At 45.2% G+C, this 22,306-nt stretch overlaps 1 protein-coding gene across 1 annotated transcript; it reads right to left on the minus strand.

Moving 5' to 3' along the window:
* Positions 1-481: 481 nt before the first annotated feature.
* LOC127621223 (izumo sperm-egg fusion protein 1) lies at positions 482-21,566 on the minus strand. The gene is made up of 9 exons (XM_052094730.1): positions 21,347-21,566; positions 20,619-20,693; positions 20,349-20,432; positions 9,423-9,443; positions 9,100-9,189; positions 8,866-8,984; positions 3,612-3,765; positions 3,047-3,215; positions 482-560 (listed from the first exon to the last, which is right to left on the minus strand). The coding sequence occupies exons 1-9, from the start codon at positions 21,564-21,566 to the stop codon at positions 482-484; spliced, it is 1,011 nt and encodes a 336-aa protein (XP_051950690.1).
* Positions 21,567-22,306: the final 740 nt, after the last annotated feature.

Raw genomic sequence — 22,306 nt, forward strand, 5'->3', positions numbered from 1 at the left:
TATATATATATATATATATATGTGTGTGTGTGTGTGTGTGTGTTTTGCTTGTCTTTATTTAATGTAGGAATGTATTTATTGTGTAACTACATGTTGTTCTGCAAAATTCTCACAAAATGTCACACATTTGCTGCTACTGAGGTTGAGGTATGGTTAGGGTTAGGGTTTAGATTAGGGTAAGGGTTGGGGTAGGGTTAGGTTTAGGATTAGGTGTAAGGTTGACAGTGTTACTACACATATAATTAAATGCAGGTACTTTAAATGTAAGTACAATCCAACTACACATATATGTACATAATAAGTACATTGTATCAAATGATTAAGTACATAGCAGTTAAAGACACCTAATATAAAGTTGGTCTGATAAATCTTTAAATGGGATTGGAACAAAAAAAAAGGGTGCGTTTCTAACATCCATATTTCTTTTGTGTAACTGCAATCATTTATTTATGCATCTCTTTGGATCGGATCTCTCATTCTGTCAGTCATCACCTCTGTTTTCTGTATCCTCCCTCTCTCCTCTCCTGCTGTCTCTCTCTTTCTGTCGCTTCATGGTCACTCTGTCAGAGGGACACAAAACAATGTGACATAATGGATGAAAACAGAGTGTGTTTACTTCCTAATATTGTCTCTCTGTGTAAAATCACCAAGGGGTCATGACCCTGTGACAGATCACCCCTTCCATCACTGTCATTATTTCTTCCTCCCATATGTGCCAACATGATAGGACACGAGAGCAACAGTTCCCACGGTGTCTTTGCGACATTGAGGTGTTCAAGCGAAAACTCGTTTTGTTTATCAAAAAACAGGTCCTCCACAGCTTTAGACAACAGAACACAACACATCTGCACACAAAACAGAGAAAAGATCTTATTAAACATGTCTGAAGAATTTGTAGTTGAAGAATGGATGCATTTCTATGCCCAGCCTTATTTTTTTGGAAATCCTTATGAGTATTTGGAAATCAAACAGAAAAGAGGAAACAGGCAGCCACAGTCACACCATGTCCTAAACTGATGGCAAATGACATGCGATAAGGTATATTTCCTATGGTAATCAGAATATTTGTCCTAACCTGCAGTGATGAGCAACGGTACATTCTATCAATCCCTTTTTTTTTTTTCGGTATTGCATGTGTATTCATCCACTGTGAACTGGCACTGGTCTAAAAACTTTCAAACTTTTCTCTTCAGACATGTTAAGTATGTTTTGTTCTGTTTTGTGTGCAGCTGTGTTGTGTTCAGTTGTCACTATCACTGTGGAGGACCTGTTTTTAGATGAACAAACAAGTTTTTGCTTGAACGCCCCAATGTCGTGAGGAGAGGACGTGTGAACTGTTGCTCTCCTGCACTCTAATGAATGTGCACAAGCAATCAACTATCAGTAAACATTTCCACTAAATAATACAATACATTTTGGTAAGGCTGCTCCCTGATAGTCGACCAAACATTAGTCCATGAGAAGAGTCTTGGTCGACCAAGTTTTGATTGGTCAGTTGGTCGCAGAATAAAACTCCACAAAATGACGAACATCGGTATTACCGCTGGTTGGACGCTAAGTGATACTATGGGGTAATTTTCATAAAGCAGGTTAGGGTTAAGCCTACACAACGAATCAAGACACCTTGATTTCAAACTTTGAACTTTATTTTTTATTTATTTTAACAAAAAAATTCAAATATATGTTGTTTAGCTTGTTGAAAGATAATTTTACAACATTTGTCAACATCTCTCTGGTAAACTTACTCATTCTTTATAAAAAAAAATCACATTTTAGAATAATAGTAGTCATCAGAGCTATGAAATAATATAAATGGAAATATGGGAATTATGTTGTGACTAAAAAACTAAACTATGTTATATTTTAGCATCTTCAAAGAGGTCCCCATTTGTCTAGAATTTGCTGACATGAACTCTTGACATTTTGTCAACCAACTTCTTGATTTATCTCCCTGGGATGCTTTTTAAACAGTATTGAAGGAATTCCCATCTATGTTGGGCACTTATTGGCAAATTTTCTTTATTATTCGATCCAGTTCATCTGTTTCAAAAACTTTTTTTTTAAAATAAAATTGTATTTTTGTAATTAAATAAATTAATATACTGGCACAATTATATTTTTGTCTACAAAACTAATTTCAAACATTACACCATACACCTTCAGATCAAAAAATTTAATGAGAAACATTTCAGTCAAGTGACCCCAAGTGAGTAGACAATTACTGAATTTTCATATTTGGGTGAACTATCCCTTTAAATAAAATACTGCTTCTATATAACTTATTGTTCAAATATGCACAGCAAACAGACACTTTGTTTTCGAAAGTTTTAGAGATCATTGAAAGCTGTTTTGTGAAACACTCTACATTGCTAGTTAATTCGTTAGTACATTAACATAGAAAAATCTATGAGTCCCTTTCTGGGAAACGTTCCTTCTCAGAAACATTGCTCTGATCAATAATTGCTTGCTAATTTAAATACTCATTCTTCCTCTCTCTGCCTTTCGTTTTTGGCCATCTGCCATTCTTTCTGTTAAGGAATCTTTCTGTCTCTGTCCATGACATCTTTATTTATTTTTTGTATTTTTTATTTATTTTATTTACATCTTTAGTATATTGTTAATACTATGTTACAAGAACTTTGCACTTTTAAAGACCCTCTAATATGACCAAACGGTAATTGTAGTAATTGTACTTCATTGCTAGATATTCTGGATGCAATAATACTTTGAGTGCAAATTTCAATGTAAAACATAATTGGCCACAATAATGGCCATTCATCTCAACAGTCATCACATCATAGATTCTAGAGTTCAGTTTAACATCTTGTGTGTCCTAAAGCCTAACCTCACTTTTACTCAATATTGTTTTTTAGCTTGTTTGACTTTTAATTTAGTAACTTTTGGCAGAATTACTTTAACTTACAGAAGTAGTTTATATTTTGTCAGCTTTACACATCTGATGATAACAATGAATCAATTTTTATCATCCGTCACTTCATTGATCTTTCTGTGCATCTATCAGTCTACCCATATTGCTTTGTCATACCCGAGGTACAGTATGATGAACAGACTGCCTATGATGCTGAGTACTGTCAGTAAAATCATTACAATGAGGACAGTGTTCCTTTGAAGGCCGGGAAATGTGGAGTCATAACCCACAGGCAGAGAAGGCAACGTCACGATCAGTATAGGGGTTGAAGACGGCAGTGGGATGACTGAGAGGGAGATTGGGAGAAAGATGAGGGGGATGGATCAAAAGCATTTTATATCACTGCAAAAATCTATATTTAGGAGTTCCTCAGATTGCCACACTGGCAGAACACTCTGGAGAACCTTAAAACCCTTTCAACAAGGACTACTCTCTGAGGAACAAGTGGAACCCATAAGTTCCATAGGGAATGTCAATGGTTCCTACAGTAACCCTTTTATATGGGAAAGGTTTTGTGGCAATAAAATGTTAGTAAACAATGGAATATTTGTGGTGTGCCTCGTAGTTCTCTAGAACCTTTTGACCGTGTGGCAGTCTGAGGAACAACAAATGGTGACTCAAGTATCTTTTCATTTTAACAATGAGTTGTAACACTCAAAATGAAGCCATAAACATTGCCTACCTTGCAATCTGAAATAAATGCGGGACAGTGTAGTGCCCGTTTGATCCTGTAGAAGGCAGCGGTACATGCCTTGCTCGCTGAGCCTCAGCTGATTGAGGACAATTTTAGACTCCTCACTTACTACCAGCACTTCATACTCCCCTTCATGTGACAGCTTGCAATGAATAACAACCAGTCTGCATTTTAATACATTTTGTACATATATTCAAACCACAATTACTGTAATCTGATCTGTGGATGTCTGGAAATACCAGTAGGGGAGACCGGGCAAGTTGTAACTTTTTCATAACTCACAGACTACGTCTGTACAAATCAACCTGCCATCTTCTGGTACAAGCAACATTTATATGTGCAATTAATAGACTTTTAATGAGAAAGACTTGGTTGTAAACCATACCTGTCAACTCTCCCGTATTTCACACCCATCCCTGCCCCCCTCCCGTTTTGATAATTCTCCTGGGAAACTCCCGTAATTTGTATGGCCCAAACCTCGTTATATGAATAAGCACATCAATATATTATTCCAAGGTTGTCCAGCTGCCAGATCTTGTATGAAATGCATCCTACACACACATCATACAAATTTCAACCCATTTGTGACCTCAACATGTCAACCTACAACCCAGTTGTGCTGTTGATATCTGCTCAGGTAGTAGAAGCGGGAAGTTGAATCAAGCATCACTGGTAGATGGGAGAAGAAGACTCAGGTGGTGCTCCGGCAAAAAAATAAAATATACATGTAAATCTAACAACAGCTGGAAGGAATTTAATTTCATATCTCGAAGCCATATTGACAATGGCCACGCCTTTTGAAAAGTGTGTCACTCTGATTTTAATATCGGACACGGTGGGAAAAATAACATTACTCAGCACATTAAATCACAACAGCACAATTTATATAAATTTAGCCTGCCCCTGTCATCCAGCACTTTGGTACCCAAATGTTGACAGGTATGTTTTAAACACAAATTTAATACAAGTCAGAGCATCACTATCACCCCTTAACAACAATTATAACTCTTGAAAAGTTAATTATATTACTGTAACCATTTCATCTCAAATAAGAACACACCTCAAAATAATATCAGTGCTTGCTTTTAGTACTTATTAATATCACAAAATACTTTTCACATGTATATTGTACTAATTATTTGAGCTGTTTGGAATAATATGTGTTTAAAGCAAAAGTCTGAGTAGAACCTACTTTATAATGATATGTTAAAGGGATAGTTCACCCCAAAAATGAAAAATTCTCCCATCATTTACTCACCCTCATGCAGAGATGGAAAGTAACAAATTACAACTAATCTCGTTACAGTACTTGAGTAATTTTTTTTCACATTTTCCAACTTTTTTTTTTAAGTATAGATAAATAATAGTAGGCTACTTTTACTTTAATTGCTGTAGCCGGTGAGGTGGTTACCAGTAGAGGGCGTGGCCAGTTAGGCAATGAGAGGGTTTTCAAGCAGGCGCCCGAAAGGAGACAATGAGATGGGGTACGCTTTTAAGCATTGAAGTAATGCTTAAAGTAGTAATGTTACTAGAATCCCCCAGAAATAATAGATTTTGTTGAACACCTGATGGCCAAACCTATTTGTATCAAATGTAATCAAGCTGGTCATATAGCTAGATATTGTGCTGCTAATATTCAAATTAGGTCCTTGCCTGCTTCGGGTTCTAGTGTTCAGGCAGGAAAACTAGAACCCTCCAGGGTGCAGAGCCACACACTGGAGATGGGGATAGTAGGCTCAGAAGTTGATTCTCAATCTTTTTCTGGTTTGGTAGGTCTTGTCCAACAGTGAATGTTAAAATGGGAACTGTTGATGTGCTATGCTTATTAGACACACAGGCTCTATGGTGACTACTGTAACCGAGAGTTATTTTAACCATAATTTTTTTATTTTGGTAAAGGGGGTCTCTCTGACTGTGCATGGTTAGCACTGAAAGCTGCCAATGGGATGGATATACCATGTGTGGGGTATGTATAACTTGATGTTAGCCTTTTTGGGGTTACGTTACCCAGGAAAGGGATTTTAATTGTAAAAGATACCTGTTCTCCCAGTATGAATGCTCAGAAGGATAAGATCCCTGCTGTGGTGGGTATGAATATTATCCGGGACTGTTATGCTACTTTATTTAATGAACATGGTGCTGAGCTTTTTCAGATTCCCTAATTGCGATCAGTAGCCCCGGCATGGAAAGTCACTCCGTTGTTGTCAAAAAATTGAGGCTGTGTCGAGTTCCCCTTCTGTATTTAAGGTGAGAGTGCAGGGGAAGACCCCTATTTGTGTTGCTGCATATAGATAGTTTACGGACATGTCCGTCATGTTTGTGTTTGTCTTTAAGTTATTAATTAAAATATTATTTATATCGTAAAGCCGGTTCTTGCCTCCTCCTTTCCATTGACTGCTTTACACTGGTGCCGAAACCCGGGTAGGAGGAGGGATACGCCGTAGTAGAGTTCTCGCCACTACCGTCCACCCCAACGGAGCAGCCATGGCCATCTGCTGGGGATGAGGAGCCCGGGCGCCTGGAAGCAGACGACGGCCGCCAACCGCGAGGGGAGAAGGGGCTCCTAACCGACCACCTGGAGCGGGAGAACCGCTACCAGGGGTGGGGGAGTCCCCTTCTGTTCCCCAAAATACCAAAGTTTTGAGTACCAAAATAGCACTTTAGAATGCTTTTGTAAGTAATAGGTGACACAGTACATGTTTGCCATCACGGGTAAAGAATATTATTAATGATAATTAATGATTTTGACAGTATTTGACAGTAACTTGTAACATAATTACTTGAGTAGTATTTGGGCAAACTACTTATTTACTCTTACTTGAGTCATAATATTTCTCAGTAACTCTACTTGTACTCTTGTAAGTGAATTATTTCTTCAGTAGCAGTACTTGCAGTAGCAGTAGCAGTACTTGCACTTAAGTAAAAAAATCAGTACTCTTTCCACCAATGCCCTTATGCCATCCCAGATGTGTATGACTTCCTTTCTTCTGCAGAACACAAACAAAAAACAAAAAGTATTTTTAATATCTCAGGTCTGTAGGTCCATACAATGCAAGTCAACAGGGTCCAAAAATTTGAAGCTTAAAAAGCACATAAATGCACATAAATGTAATCCAAACTCCAGTGGTTAAATCTTTGTCTTTAAAAGTGATATGATTGGTGAGGCTGTGAAACAGATCAATATTAACATTTGAAGTCAGAAGTTTACATAAACCTTACTGACCTTGCCAAACACATTTAAACTTTGTTTTTCACAATTCCTGACATTTATTCATAGAAAACATTCCCTGTCCGAGGTCAGTTAGGATCACTACTTTATTTTAAGAATGTGACATGTCAGAACAATAGTAGAGAGAAATATTTATTTCATCAAATTCCTAGTGGGTCAGAAGTTTAAATATAATTTGTTAGTATTTAGTAACATTGCCTTTTGTTTAACTTGGGTCAAACGTTTTGGGTAGCCTTCCTCAAGCTTCTCACCATAAGTTGCTGGAATTTTGTCCCGTTCAGGTTTGTAGGCCTCAGGTTTGTAGGCCTCACTTTTTCAGTTTTGCCCACAATTGTTCTTTGTGATGGCCACTCCAATACCTTGACTTTGCTGTCCTTGAGCCATTTTGCCACAACGTTGGAGGTATGCTGTGCATTGACCATTTGGAAGACCCATTTGCGACCAAGTTTTAACTTCCATGTCTTGAAGATGTTGCTTCAATATATCTGCATAATTTTCCTTCCTTATGATGCCATCTATTTTGTGATGTGCACAAGCCCCTCCTGCAGCAATGCACCCCCACAACATAATGCTGCCACCACCATGCTTCACGGTTGGGATGGTGTTCTTCAGCTTGCAAGCCTCATCCTTTTTCCTCCAAACATAACTATAGTCATTATGGCCAAACAGTTCAATTTTTGAACAGTTCTCCAACAAGTATGATATTTGTCCCCATGTGCACTTGCAAACTGTAGTCTGGCTTTTTATGGTGGTTTTGGAGCAGTGGCTTCTTCCTTGCTGGACAGCCTTTCAGGTTATGTCGATATAGTCATTGTTTTACTGTGGATATAGATACTTGTCTACATGTTTCCTCCAGCATCTTCACAAGATCCTTTTCTGTTGTTCTGGGATTGATTTGCACTTTTTGCACCAAACTACGTTCATCTCTAGGAGACAGAATGTGTCTCTTTCCTGAGCAGTGGTCCCATGGTGTTTATACTTGCATACTATTGTTTGTACAGATGAACATGGTACCTTCAGGCAATTGTAAATTGCTCCCATGGATGAACCAGACTTGTGGAGGTTCACAATTTCTTTTTCTGAGGTCTTGCCTGATTTATTTTGATTTTCCCATTATATCAAGCAAAGAAGCACTGTTTGAAGGTAGGCCTTAAAATACATCCACAGGAACACCTCCAGCTCAGTACACCTCCTATAAGAAGCTAATTGTCTAAAGGCTTGACATCATTTTCTGGAATTTTCCAAGCTGCTTAAAGGAACAGTTAACTTAGTGTATGTAAACTTCTGACCAACTGGAATTGTGATAATCAATTAAAAGTGAAACAATCTGTCTGTAAACAATTGTTGGAAAAATGACTAGTAGATGTCCTAAACTACTTGCCAAAACTATAGTTTGCTAATATTAAATCTGTGGAGTGGTTAAAAAAATGAGTTTTAATGACTTCAATCTAAGTGCATTTAAACTTCTGACTTTTGCATTGAATACTTCTGAATTTAAATATTTTTTGTACTTAAATCTCCACTTTCAACTGCCATCCTAAGCGCTCAGCTAAGAGTTCTTCTTTTTTTGTTTTTATTGATTAACATTCTTCGTGCAATTTATAGGAAACAATTATTCAATATAGACCTCTTTCTCACGCACACCATCATATCACTTCTGAAGACATGGATTAAACCCCTGGAGTTGTATGGATTACTTTTATGCTGCCTTCATGTGTTTTTTTAGTTTCAATGTCCTGGCCACCATTCACTTTCCATGCATGGGCATGTTCAGCAGAAGAAAGAAAGTCATGCACATCTGGTGTTGCTTGAGGGTGAGTAAAAGATTTTATTTACATTTTTTAAAGTAAGTTAAATACCTTTTACTAAAATATAGTGATGAGCTAATGAGTTCAATTGGCACCAGTTTTCCCTACTGGAGTCTAGTAAACTAGTAGTGGAACTGTAATCCACAATGGTTCCTATTTTCTCTGAAACAAGTAAATAAATTCAAATTTGTCTCTGTGTATGTACATTATTTTCTGCAGGATGCCAAGAGTAATGGTACTCAGTCTGTCCAACTACCAGAGTGTGCCAAGGCAGGAAACAGTCCAGCACCACCTCCTCTCCCTCGTCTGCCTCCAGATTATGCTCTGATAGAAAGATAGAGAAAGAATACAGGGAAGAGAGGACATTTACAGGAAGTTTTCCCAAAAATTGTCAAGTGTTGCTAAAATTATCCATGTGTGTGTTGTTTGTCTGTCTCACCTCCACAGTCTAATGGGGGTGTAGCTGATAGACATGGAAAAAGCCCATATTGACAGGAAGAGCAATTCATCACTCGCTGATAGAACAGCCCTTTAACAAACAAGCAACAAAGTAACCACACATACACCCACACACCAAACGGGCAGTAGAACATACATGTGTCATAATACTACTGAACATCATACATTGCTCTGAGACACTTATGCACCATAGACCTCAAATGAGCCTGAGAACAACAGTCAGATATTCAGTACAACTAAAAATGTAAAAATTAAAAGTGAACAATATAGCAATTTAATAAATTGTCTTAAATTTGTACTTACCACATTTATTTGGACACAGACCTTTGCAAGATTATGAAATAAAAAGAATTTGTGAGACTTAAAAACTCTGACACATGTATTATTGCTTAAGTGACACCAAATATATTTGGACACATTTGGACACTTAAGAAGGACTTGAAAACGTAAGAGTTTCAATTGCATTTATCTAATTGGTCCCAAGGTGATTTTGTGTGAATGTGTATGATGTCAGTTCCCCTTAAATCCACACAGGTGTCATAGCAACATGGTGTAGTTCAACACATTAAAGAGATAGTTCACCCAAAAATGAAAATTCTCATTATTTACTCACCCTTATGCCATCTCAGATGGACTTTCTTCTGCTGAACACAAACAAAGATTTTTAGAAGAATGTACAAGCTTTGAAGGTCCATAAAATGCAAGTGAATGGTGACCAGAACTTTCAAGCTCCAAAAATCACATGAAGGCCATTAAAGTAGTAAGACTCCAGTGGTTATATCTATCAATATTTCAAGTCCTTTTAATTATTAATCTCCACTTTAGCTTCCACATTCTGAAAGTGAAGATTTATAGTAAAAAAAAAAAAAGGATTGAAATATTGATCTGTTTCTCACCCAAAGTGACTGCATTGTTTCAGAAAACATATATTATACCACTTGTGTCATTTGGATTACTTTTATGCTGCCTATATGTGATTTTTGGAGCTTCAAAGTTCTGGACACCATTCACTTGTATTGTATGGACCTTAGGATTGTGCGGTTTACTGGTACTAACGAAGTATCGCTGTGGCAGCGGGGGCATGGTCAAGCGCCCATCCGGGAGAGAAAAGCGGTAAGGGCGCTTACACCTGAGCTAAATTATGTCTAAACACCTGTCTCTAATTTCAGTGAGTACGAGGAGAGCGGCATAAAAAGGCAGCGAGAGGGCCCCAGAGGAGGGAGATGACATGCGAACCCAGTGTTTGGCATTGTGTTGTATTGTGTTTGTAAAATAAGATTGTACGGAACAAAAAGGGAATTAAAACCTTACCTTGTGGTGAAGACCTGTTTCCTGTCCTCCTTCCTTGGGAAGTGTTACACTGGTGCCGAAACCCGGGAGATTAAAGGAAACATGGAAAGTGGTCGCCCCATAGAGTCCTCCCAGCTGGCAGAAGTCCTCCAGTCCCTCGCGACGCTGCATCAAGGCCACCAACAATCCCTGCTTGAGCTCCGGCAAGACCAAGATCGCCGGTTTTCGAAATCATGCGGGCTCAGGCAGAGGACCGGCATGCCATCCGGAGCCTCCTCAGCCAGGGGGACATGTCAGCCACAACCGTGACCCCGGACACCCGCGCTACGTTGCCCCCCCAATGCTACAGAAGATGGGGGCAGCAGATGATCCTAAGGCCTTCCTCGTTTTGTTTGAGCGCTCAGCAGAAATCTGGGGCTGGCCCCGCGAACAGTGGGCAGCCCGCCTGATTCCCCTCCTGTCCGGGGAAGCTCAACTTGCGGCACAGCAGCTGCCGGCGACGAACCTCCTGGCATACCCCGATCTGAAGAGGTCTATTCTGCAGCGGGTCGGTCGGAGCCCGGAAGAGAATCGCCAGCTCTTCCGGGGCATGAAGCTAGGAACGTCCGATCGCCCCTTCGCGTTCGCTCAACGGCTCCGGGACGCCTGTCGGAGGTGGCTGCTCGCGGGGGACCGCGACGTCGAGGGAGTAATCGACCAGGTGGTACTGGAACAGTTCATTCAACGGCTGCCTCGGAAGACGGCGGGGTGGGTCCAGTGCCATCGCCCGGCGTCGCTGGAGGAAGCTGTTCGGTTGGCGGAGGACCACTTGGCGGCGATCCCGAGGGCGGACGAGCCCTCTTCTTCGTCTCTCTCTCTCTCCCCTTCCCTTGTATCTGCCCAGGCCCTCGCCCCCTCCCCTGTGTTTTTTCCTTCTGTTCTCTCCCCAGGGCCCGTTACTGCCCCGCGCAGGCGTGGAGGGTTCCAGAGACCTGCTCCCCGGCCGTGGGAGAATGCGCCCTCCCATTCCCCGTCTTTCAGCCGCTCTCCTCCTCAGGTGGGAGCGCCCGCCAGCACAAGTGCGGCCGCAACGCCTGGGCCGGCCTGTTGGAGGTGCGGAGACCCGGGCCACTTCCGGGATCAGTGTCCGCTGATGGAGGTGGGGACGGTGGTGCGGGTCTCCGACGTCCCGCAGGCTGCCCCCTATCGGGCTGGAGCATACCGGATTCCGGTAAGGATCAGGGGGGGTATTTACCAAGCTTTGCTGGATACCGGCTGCAATCAGACCACCATCCACCAACGCTTGGTTCAACCCGGGGCTTTGGGTTTATCTAAACTGGTGAGGGTGAGGTGTGTGCATGGGGATGTTCACAAATATCCCATGGTGACGTTGGCGATGATATTTAGGGGAAAAAAACATAGTGTGGAGGCAGCGGTTAGTTCCCGCCTCACCCATCCGCTAATCTTGGGTACTGATTGGCCGAATTTTAAAGATATATTAGAGGGTATTTGTGCGGATGGGTCCTGCATAAAGAGGTGTGCGGTGTGCGATGCTTTGGCAGGGGAGGCGGAGCCGGGACCGTCCTCGGCTGCTCGGAATGACGAGGAAAGGGGCGAGGTGGCCGCCCCTCCTCTCAGGGAATTCCCTGAAGGGGACTTTCCTCTAGAGCAGTCGCGGGACGAAACTCTTAAACATGCTCTTGACCAAGTGAGAGTGATTGATGGTCAACAGCTCCGGCCGGGCGTCGCCATTGCATACCCATACTTTGCTATGATTAAAGATCGGTTATATAGAGTGACGCAGGACGCTCAAACAAAGGAGGAAGTGACACAATTATTGGTTCCACGAAGCCGCCGGGAAATGGTTTTCCAGGCGGCTCACTACAATCCTATGGCCGGTCACCTAGGGGAACGGAAAACACTTCTCCGTCTAATAGCCCGTTTCTATTGGCCGGGCATTGGTGGTGACGTCCGCAGGTGGTGTGCGGCGTGCCGTGAATGTCAGCTGGTAAACCCACCGGCCACCCCAAAAGCGCCATTGCGCCCTCTACCATTAATCGAGGTCCCCTTCGAGAGAATTGGGATGGACCTCGTCGGGCCATTAGAACGGTCAGCACGCGGACATCGCTTCGTGTTAGTCCTAGTGGATTACGCGACGCGATATCCGGAAGCAGTGCCTCTGAGCAACATCTCCGCACGTAGTGTTGCAGGGGCACTCTTCAAGATAATCTCCCGGGTGGGGATTCCGAAAGAAATCCTCACCGATCAAGGCACGACTTTTATGTCACGAACACTTCGCGAAGCTTTACGAGCTCTTGGGCATCAAATCGATTCGCACTAGCGTTTACCACCCGCAGACAGATGGCCTAGTGGAACGATTTAATAAAACGCTCAAGAACATGATTCGTAAATTCGTACACGAGGACGCTAGAAATTGGGATAAGTGGCTAGACCCCCTGTTATTTGCAGTACGAGAGGTCCCACAAGCCTCCACCGGGTTCTCCCCGTTTGAGCTGCTGTACGGGCGACGCCCCCGCGGGGTCCTTGACGTCATCCGCGAAGCGTGGGAGGAGGGACCTTCTAATAGTAAAAATGAAATTCAGTTCGTTCTCGATCTTAGAGCAAAACTCCACACACTGGGGCGATTAACACAGGAGAATTTGCTCCAAGCTCAAGAACGCCAACGCCGGCTGTATGACAGGGGTGCTCGGCTACGGGAATTTGCACCGGGAGATAAGGTACTCGTATTACTCCCAACATCGAGCTCTAAATTACTCGCCAAGTGGCAAGGACCCTTTGAGGTCACACGACGAGTTGGGGATCTCGATTATGAAGTTAAACGTACCGATAGAGGGGGCGCACGTCAAATTTATCACCTCAACCTCCTGAAATTATGGAGGGAGGAGGCAGCCTCTGTGACGTTGGCCACTGTAGTTCCGGAGAGGGCGGAGCTCGGGCCGGAGGTAAACAAAAACTACAATCTTAACACTCCGGTTACTTGTGGAGACCAACTCTCACCGCGGCAACTCACAGAGGTTTCTGAATTACAAAAGGAATTTGCGGATGTGTTTTCCCCTCTACCGGGCCGTACAAACATCATACAGCACCACATCGAGACCGAGCTGGGCGCGGTGGTGCGTTGCCGCCCCTATCGCTTACCCGAACATAAAAAGAAAATAGTACGGGAAGAATTAGATGCAATGCTCGATATGGGCGTAATAGAGGAATCCCACAGTGATTGGTCCAGCCCGGTTGTTCTTGTTCCCAAGAGTGATGGGTCTGTTCGATTCTGTGTGGATTACAGGAAAGTCAACGCGGTGTCTAAATTTGACGCATACCCAATGCCCCGTGTTGATGAACTGCTCGATCGGTTAGGTACTGCTCGATTTTATTCGACCTTGGATTTAACAAAGGGTTATTGGCAGATCCCCTTGACACCAATGTCCCGTGAGAAAACAGCCTTCACTACACCGTTTGGGTTACACCAATTTGTGACGCTTCCTTTCGGTTTGTTTGGGGCACCAGCCACGTTTCAGCGACTCATGGATCGGATCCTCAGACCGCACACCGCGTACGCCGCTGCCTATTTAGATGATATTATCATTTATAGCAATGATTGGCAGCGGCACATGCAACATCTGAGGGCCGTCCTGAGATCGCTGCGGCGGGCGGGGCTCACGGCAAACCCTAAGAAGTGCGCGATTGGGCGTGTGGAGGTACGGTATCTGGGGTTCCACTTGGGTCATGGCCAGGTGCGCCCCCAAATTGATAAGACCGCGGCGATTGCGACTTGCCCTAGACCTAAGACCAAAAAGGGGGTGAGGCAGTTTCTGGGGCTGGCTGGCTATTATAGAAGGTTTGTGCCTAATTATTCGGACGTCACCAGCCCGCTGACTGACCTCACTAAAAAGGGGGCTCCAGATCCGGTCCAGTGGTCGGAGCAGTGCCAACAGGCGTTTATGCAGGTTAAAGCCGCACTTTGTGGGGGGCCGCTTCTTCATGCACCTGACTTCTCTCTCCCCTTTTTATTACAGACGGACGCTTCAGACAGAGGGCTGGGGGCCGTACTCTCGCAGGTGGTGGAGGGAGAGGAGCGCCCGGTGCTGTACATTAGCCGTAAGCTCTCCTTAAGGGAGACTAAGTACAGCACCGTGGAGAAGGAGTGTTTGGCCATCAAGTGGGCGGTCCTCACCCTCCGTTACTACCTGCTGGGGCGGGCCTTCACCCTCTGTTCGGATCACGCCCCACTGCAGTGGCTCCATCGCATGAAGGATACTAACGCCCGGATCACCCGTTGGTATCTAGCTCTCCAGCCCTTTAAATTCAAGGTGGTCCACAGACCGGGGGTGCGGATGGCTGTCGCCGGCTTCCTCTCCAGAAATGGGGGGGGGGGGGGAGTGGTAGGCAGGCCGGATGACGCCCCGGCCTGAGTCGGGCGGTGGGGGTATGTGGCAGCGGGGGCGTGGTCAAGCGCCCGTCCGGGAGAGAAAAGCGGTAAGGGCGCTTACACCTGAGCTAAATTATGTCTAAACACCTGTCTCTAATTTCAGTGAGTACGAGGAGAGCGGCATAAAAGGCAGCGAGAGGGCCCCAGAGGAGGGAGATGACATGCGAACCCAGTGTTTGGCATTGTGTTGTATTGTGTTTGTAAAATAAGATTGTACGGAACAAAAAGGGAATTAAAACCTTACCTTGTGGTGAAGACCTGTTTCCTGTCCTCCTTCCTTGGGAAGTGTTACAATCGCGATACCAAAAAATTTCAAATGATATGATATCATCTTGTTGCTGATTTTGTTAGCACATTAAAGTATGTTGTCATTAGTAAAATTATATGAGATGTGACAGTTTTGAGATTAAATCAATGACAAATAAAAAACCTCTGGATATGGCTAAGTGTGATCATTAAACTGCAGAAGGATGTAATTGAATTAAGTAATATACAGTTACATGCGCTGCATGCTACAGAATGTACAAGAGGTGCTGCTCTGTTATAGGATTCCCCCCACAAACACATGGGCGTGCATGCGCACACACTCACAAAAACGAACACTCACTACTGGTGCTTCATTTTCATGCAGTGCATTTAAAGTATAAATGGCTGTTACCACTTAAATGAACTCCTCAGGTGCAGCTCGGAGATATCAGATTGTGAGTTGCGACAGGATTATCCCAGCATTAATGGGGAGTTTGATATTACTAACCCGTCAAAAACAGGAAGAACTCAAAGTTCTGTCGAAATAAAAGCCTCACTAAAATGAAAGCTCCATTCAACTGGATGCGTGAAATTGAAGACAGAAAAATATAACTACTGTATACAAATGTAATATTCAAAAAGTAGCAATAATACTCATAATAACAATTATATAATAGTCTATGGTTGTATTATTATTATTATTATCTGTAAGCAATGTAAAGTGCTGGTGTAAACAATGAAAGGTTATGAGACGAGTACAGGTGAAACTAATGTGGAGATTGAGACGAGTGCAGGTGTACATAATGTTCTGGCGATTGGGAGTGGGCATGTGAGCCCGAGGGGGGAGATAGTGTACGAGCATGTGACCTCGTAGGAGCAAAAACGAGCGAGCAAAACGGGCGTGGAAGCCCGAGGGAGCAAAACGAGCGAGGAAGCTCGAGGGGGCGGAGCGAGGGAGCGGGGTTTGTGACAGTACTCCCCCCTCTAAAACGGACGGCTCCTGACGGCCGCGCTCGGTTGTGAGGAGCGCGACCTCTGGGAAGTGGTGCTGGACGATCCCAACAAACAAAAAACCCTGAACAGACAACCCACAAAACACACAAACAAAATTGAGGGCAATCCAAGGGGCACAGAGGGAAATGAGACAGTCCATGGGGTCAATGGGCAGTTTCAAGGCAAGGTCAGGGGGAACATAGCGGACAGGCGGGTGGTCGGGAGATCTAGGGGGCATCCAAAGGGCAGAGACTGGGTCAGGGGGTCTGGAAGGCGACTGGAGGACAGGGACTGGGTCCGGGGGTCTGGAAGGTGACCACCGGACAGGAATAGGGTCCGGAGGCCAGGGAAGAGGCCACAGGACAGGGAGGGGGTCAGGAAGTCCGGGCTGAGCCGTGAAAGGCGGTGCCGTCAGAGGCGGCACTGTAGGCGGCTCTGGAGGTGTGGTTCTGGAAGGCTCTGGAGGTGGAGCCGAAGGAGGCTTTAGGGGGGAAGGCCTGGAAGGCTCAGGAGGTGGAGCCAATGACAGTGACACCATGGGCGGCTCTAGAGGCGGAGGCCTGGAAGGCTCTGGAGGTGGAGCCGAAGGAGGCTTTAGGGGCGAAGGCCTGGAAGGCTCTGGAGGTGGAGCCGAAGGAGGCTTTAGGGGGGAAGGCCTGGAAGGCTCAGGAGGTGGAGCCAATGGAGGTGGCGCCGTGGGAGGTCCCCGAGGCGACGACCTGGCAGGCTCTGTAGTCTCGGGGGGTAGAGCCGTAGGAGGCCCGAGAGGCGGAGCCATAGAAAGCTCTGGAGTCTTTGGGAGCAGAGCCGTGAGGGGCTCGGGAGGTGGAGCCGTGGGAGGCTCTGGAGGGGGAGCCGTAGGAGGCTCGGGAGGCGGAGCCGTAGGAGGCTCGGGAGGCGGAGCCGTAGGAGGCTCGAGAGGCGGAGCCCTAGGAAGCTCTGGTCTCTGGGAGTAGAGCCGTGAGAGGCTCGGGGAAAAAGGTCGTGGAAGACTCGAGATGCTCTAGAGGTGGGGCCCTGGAAGGCTCGAGAGACGAAGCCCCGAGAGGCTCGAGGGGAAGAAGAGCCCTGAAAGACTCGAGAGGAGAAGCCCTGAGAGGCTTGGAAGTAGGTGGAGCCCTGAAAGACTCGAGAGGGGAAGCCCTGAGAGGCTTGAGAGGGGGAGGAGCCCTGAGAGACTCGAGAGGCGAAGCCGTGAGAGGCTTGAGGGGTGGAGCCATGAAAGACTCGAGGGACGGAGCCCTGAGAGGCTCGAGAGGAGGAGCCCTGGGAGGCTTGGGAGGAGGAGCCTTGAAAGACTCGGGAGGAGAAGCCCTGAGAGGCTTGAAAGGCAGAGCTCTGGGAGGCTTGAGGGGTAGAGCTCTGGGAGGCTCGAGAGACTTGAAAGGCAGAACCCTGGGGGGCTTGGGAGGTAGAGCTCTGGGAGGCTCGAGAGGAGGAGCCTTAGGAGGGGCAAGCAGAGGCTGGCAGAGCCGTGGAAGACTCTGAGGGCGGAGCAGAACCCGGCAGAGCCGTGGAAGACTCTGAGGGCGGAGCAGAACCCGGCAGAGCTGTGGAAGACTCTGAGGGCGGAGCAGAACCCGGCAGAGCCGTGGAAGACTCTGAGGGCGGAGCAGAACCCGGCAGAGCCGTGGAAGACTCTGAGGGCGGAGCAGAACCCGGCAGAGCTGTGGAAGACTCTGAGGGCGGAGCAGAACCCGGCAGAGCCGTGGAAGACTCTGAGGGCGGAGCAGAACCCGGCAGAGCCGTGGAAGACTCTGAGGGCGGAGTAGAACCCGGCAGAGCCGTGGAAGACTCTGAGGGCGGAGCAGAACCCGGCAGAGCCGTGGAGGACTCTGAGGGCGGAGCAGAGGTCGGTAGAGCTGTGGAAGACTCTGAGGGAACCTCTGCGGTCTTGAGCACAAGACGAGACTGGGGAGAAGGGGCCCTCTTCCTTCTCTTACGTCTTCGGCCAACAGGGGACGTGGCCATGGGGACGGTCGAGGCTACAGGCGCTGGCTCTAGGGTGGTCGAGGCTACAGGCGCTGGCTTGCTGACCGTGGCAGACATGGGCGCTGGCTCGCCGGCCGTGGCGGGCATGGGCGCTGGCTCGTTGGCCGTGGCGGGCATGGGCGCTGGCTCGTTGGCCGTGGCGGGCGTGGGCGCTGGCTCGTTGGCCGTGGCGGGCGTGTGCGCTGGCTCTCTGGCCATGGCAGGCGTGGGCGTTGACTCGCTGGCTGTGGCAGGCTTCGGGACTGGGGCCGTGACAGGCTTCGGGACTGGGGCCGTGTCAGGCATCGGGACTGGGGCCGTGTCAGGCTTCGGGACTGGGGCCGTGACAGGCTTCGGGACTGGGGCAATGACAGGCTTCGGGACTGGGGCCGTGACAGGCTTCGAGACGGGGGCCGTGGTAGGCTTCGAGACGGGGGCCGTGGTAGGCTTCGAGACTGGGGCCGTGGTAGGCTTCGAGACTGGGGCCATGGTGTGGAACGCTGGTTCAGTTTCTGCCTCCCCCACAGTAAACGAGGAACCAGCGCACAGTAGGGCGAGGTCAATAAACTGAGCCAGGTTGAGAGAGCAGCGACCACCAGGCATGAATGATGAGGCTGGCTCATTCAGTCCATATTGAAAAATGTCTTTCAGAGCCACCTCATCAAAATTCACCTGGTTAGCCAGGGCACAAAAATCCACAACATAAGCCTCCAAGGGTTGGCTCCCCTGGCGCAAAACCAAGAGTCAGGCTGCTGGCTCCATAATGTCAAGGGCGGGGTTATGAGTTACACAACCGCTGCCTTGCATGAAAAACCCTTGGTTAGAGTCAGAAGAGCCATAAAACCTCTCCGGGGATGGAGAGCATACGGCGCTCGCGGATGCATGGAGAGCATCAACGGGCTCAGGGGCAGACACAGGTGAAACAGGGTGAAATAAATCAGACATAGCACATACCTGCTGCCCCTGGGCCGCGAGCGCTTGGTCAAGTGTCCAAACAGTAGCTCCTCGCGCTAAATGTGAGGTGTACCTCCGCTCTGGTGAGCTGCGCGAATCCTCAGCGCGGGGCATTGTGACTGTCTACGGTGAGGTTGGTTATTCTGTAACCCGCACACACACACACACAAGATGAGACAGTCACAATGTATGTCAAAACTGCGTTTATTTGCAGGCAAACAAAACTACAGCACGGAAAATCCAGAGGGAGAATGGTCAGGGTAGCGTAGGGTCAAAAAGCCGGGGAATCAAAGATATAAACAAGGGGGCAAATCCAATGAGAGTGGTAGAGGGAAGCGAGGGTCAAAGCCGGGGTAATCAGAATCGAGTAACTAGACGGGACTAGTGGGGAGCAAAAGACAGGGGAACAAGGGGAGCTGGCAAGCTAAGAGGAGTTCAAAACTAGACGAGACTAGCGGGGGGCAAAGACACGGGAAACTAAATACAATAACCAACGGGTGTGAAACGAATGTGCTGTGATATATATAGGGGAAAGTGCAGGTGTAAACAATGAAAGGTGATGAGACGAGTATAGGTGAAACTAATGTGGAGATTGAGACGAGTGCAGGTGTACATAATGTTCTGGCGACTGGGAGCGAGCATGTGAGCCCGAGGGGGGAGATAGTGTACGAGCATGTGAGCTCGTAGGAGCAAAAACGAGCGTGCAAGCTCGAGCGAGCAAAACGGGCGTGGAAGCCCGAGGGAGCAAAACGAGCAAGGAAGCTCGAGGGGGCGGAGCGAGGGAGCGGGGTTCGTGACAGTATCAATTTGATTAAACACCATTTTATCATAACATTTAATTAAAACATTTAACATGGAAAGCATTGAATGCATTAAAATGGTAAATGCATAATTTGTATCTGTGAGACTTTATGCAGTCCTTTTAATCAAGTCATTTTCTGTGTGATTTCATCAAAATAATTTTTGTATTGGAGCAACACTAATGGACCTACAGAGGTGAGATATTCTTCTAAAAATCTTTGTTTGTGTTCTGCAGAAGAAAGAAAGTCATACACAACTGGGATGGCATGAGTAAATGAGATCATTTAAATTTTGGGGTAAACTAAGCCTTTAAATATGGACTTGTTCACATTTGATAGTTATAAAGGGTCAGAATTTATTTATTTATTAATTTTTTGTCTTAAACAGTATTTTTGAGAATTTTGAACAGCATATCTATTGTTTACAAAAAAATGCTTTATTCATCTTTTTGATATTTTATAAATAAATTATATATATTTTAAGTCTATCTTAAGTGTCCAAATCATTTTTGGGACCACTTTTGAAATGTTTATGTCCATCCATCCCACCTTGGGCAACAAAAAGGTCCAAATGTTTCTGAAGGATTCTCTTCCCTTTTTCCACTATATTTATCATATCCCACTGAATAGAACCTACACAAGAAGAAAAACTGAACATTTCAAATGCTGACAATGTCTTCATCCTTAATTAGACATATTTCATGGAGTGTCATGTCACACTTTTACTCTCTAAATCAATCTAGACATTTGCTTTTTTGTTTGAAAAAATGAATGAATGACCTGTAGGTTCATATGACAATGATGAATGTTTACACATACCTGTCCTGTCTTCTTTCCAATGCCTCTTGAACTCACTCTGATATTCTGTTCGTGCCCGATATAGTGTTGTAGGGTCTAAAGCAAATAGATACCACAAAAGCATAATACAAATATAATTTCAAAAGACAAATTATCATTTGGCGATTCTTGCATACAAAAGATTATGTCCAATTATATTTAATAATACAATTAGTAATGTCATAATAACATAGCAGTGATATCCAAGGATGAAGCTATTGCAAGCTGATCTGACCCTTAAAAAATGACCTAATGTAAATTTTATTTTAACCTAATGTAGTCAGGTTATTCAAATCATACGTGCCTTTAATAAAACGTGTTCATTTGTATGCAGCCTATCCACATTTTTACAATGAACTATTGAACTCATAGCCATACAGGGCTGGATTGGTAATCTGGCATACTGGGCATTTTCCCTATTCGCTGACGCACTTTGGGGCAGATCAGAGGTGGACTGGCCATCGGGAGAACCGGGCCGGCCGCGATAATCTTTATGCAGATTACGCGTTATGCAGAACGGGCCAAAAACTAATATGGCCAATATGCCGAAGTGGGCAGCGATATGCAGAAAAGTACAGCGAGGAATCCGCTCAATAACTTTTGGACCAGTTTCTATGTAAAAATAATAAGGCTTTTAAAGATAAAAATTTAAGCATCTTAAAGATATGCATCATTGTATAGGCTAACATCAATCACTCCTCAGTACATACCAATAACACCACGAAACGATCTACTGGTCTCCCGATAGTTGACGTAAGCATGATCAATGATATCATTCAGTCCAATCTGATCGATGACAGTGATGTCTTTTACTGACGAAAGGAAATCTTCGTGTATATAACGAACCACTAGGTCACACTGCAGACAGGACCTTACAGTGGGACAGACACTCAGAATCAAGAGCCAGCAGAAAAGACATGGAAGCCCCATAATAGTTTTTGAATAAAAATAAAAAACGATCGTTTTTCCGTTGTAAAATGTAGATAAACGCACCACTGACAGCATATTCTACATGAATGCGCCAAGCTGCTTGGCAACCATAAAACAGAGTTAGGGGCACTAATCTATATAACTATATATATATATATATAGATAGATAGATAGATAGATAGATAGATAGATAGATAGATATATAGATATATATATAGATAGATAGATAGATATATATATATATATATATAGATATATAGATATATATATATATATATATAGATATATAGATAGATAGATAGATCAGTGGTTAGGGGCCGTTCACACTAAACATTTAGGCTATTTTTGTTGGTCTGCTCTTTTCCCATTGTTTTTATATTTAAAGTCCCCGTGAACCGGAAGTTGCAAACGACTTCTCTCCAGTGTTGTGACGTATTTCCGAGAGAAACGGAATACTAAAAGAGGCAAAATAGTGGGCGTGGCTTTTTTTCCAACTAGCACCTGATTGGATCTAAAAAAGTAGGTGTCATTCAGAAATGGAGGCAGATCTTAAGGCAAGTTTACAATCGGTTGGATTACTCGCCGCCTGAAACACCGCCAGCAGTCCCCTTCCTGCAGCAGGAGGAGGAGGAAGATGAAGAAGAACAGGAACACACGGAGGATCATTTCGTCACGGGGGGAATCAGACCTTACATGTTTGAGCCGTTACATGCGGAGGGTTCGAATGGTAAAAAGTGTTC

Source organism: Xyrauchen texanus, chromosome 27 (genome assembly GCF_025860055.1).
Source record: "Xyrauchen texanus isolate HMW12.3.18 chromosome 27, RBS_HiC_50CHRs, whole genome shotgun sequence".
In the NCBI taxonomy this organism is placed as follows: Eukaryota; Metazoa; Chordata; class Actinopteri; order Cypriniformes; family Catostomidae; genus Xyrauchen; species Xyrauchen texanus.

Bases quoted from the DNA above. Each gene is read 5' to 3' on its own strand.
- LOC127621223 (XM_052094730.1), bottom strand. From the start codon at position 21,566: ATGGGGCTTCCATGTCTTTTCTGCTGGCTCTTGATTCTGAGTGTCTGT. The intron at 9,444-20,348 runs GTGGGATGGATG...AATCTTGCAAAG, and splicing joins GGACCTTTTTGTTGCCCAAG to GTCTGTGTCCAAATAAATGT. The intron at 9,190-9,422 runs GTAAGTACAAAT...TGTTTGTTAAAG, and splicing joins TCTGTGTCCAAATAAATGTG to GGCTGTTCTATCAGCGAGTG.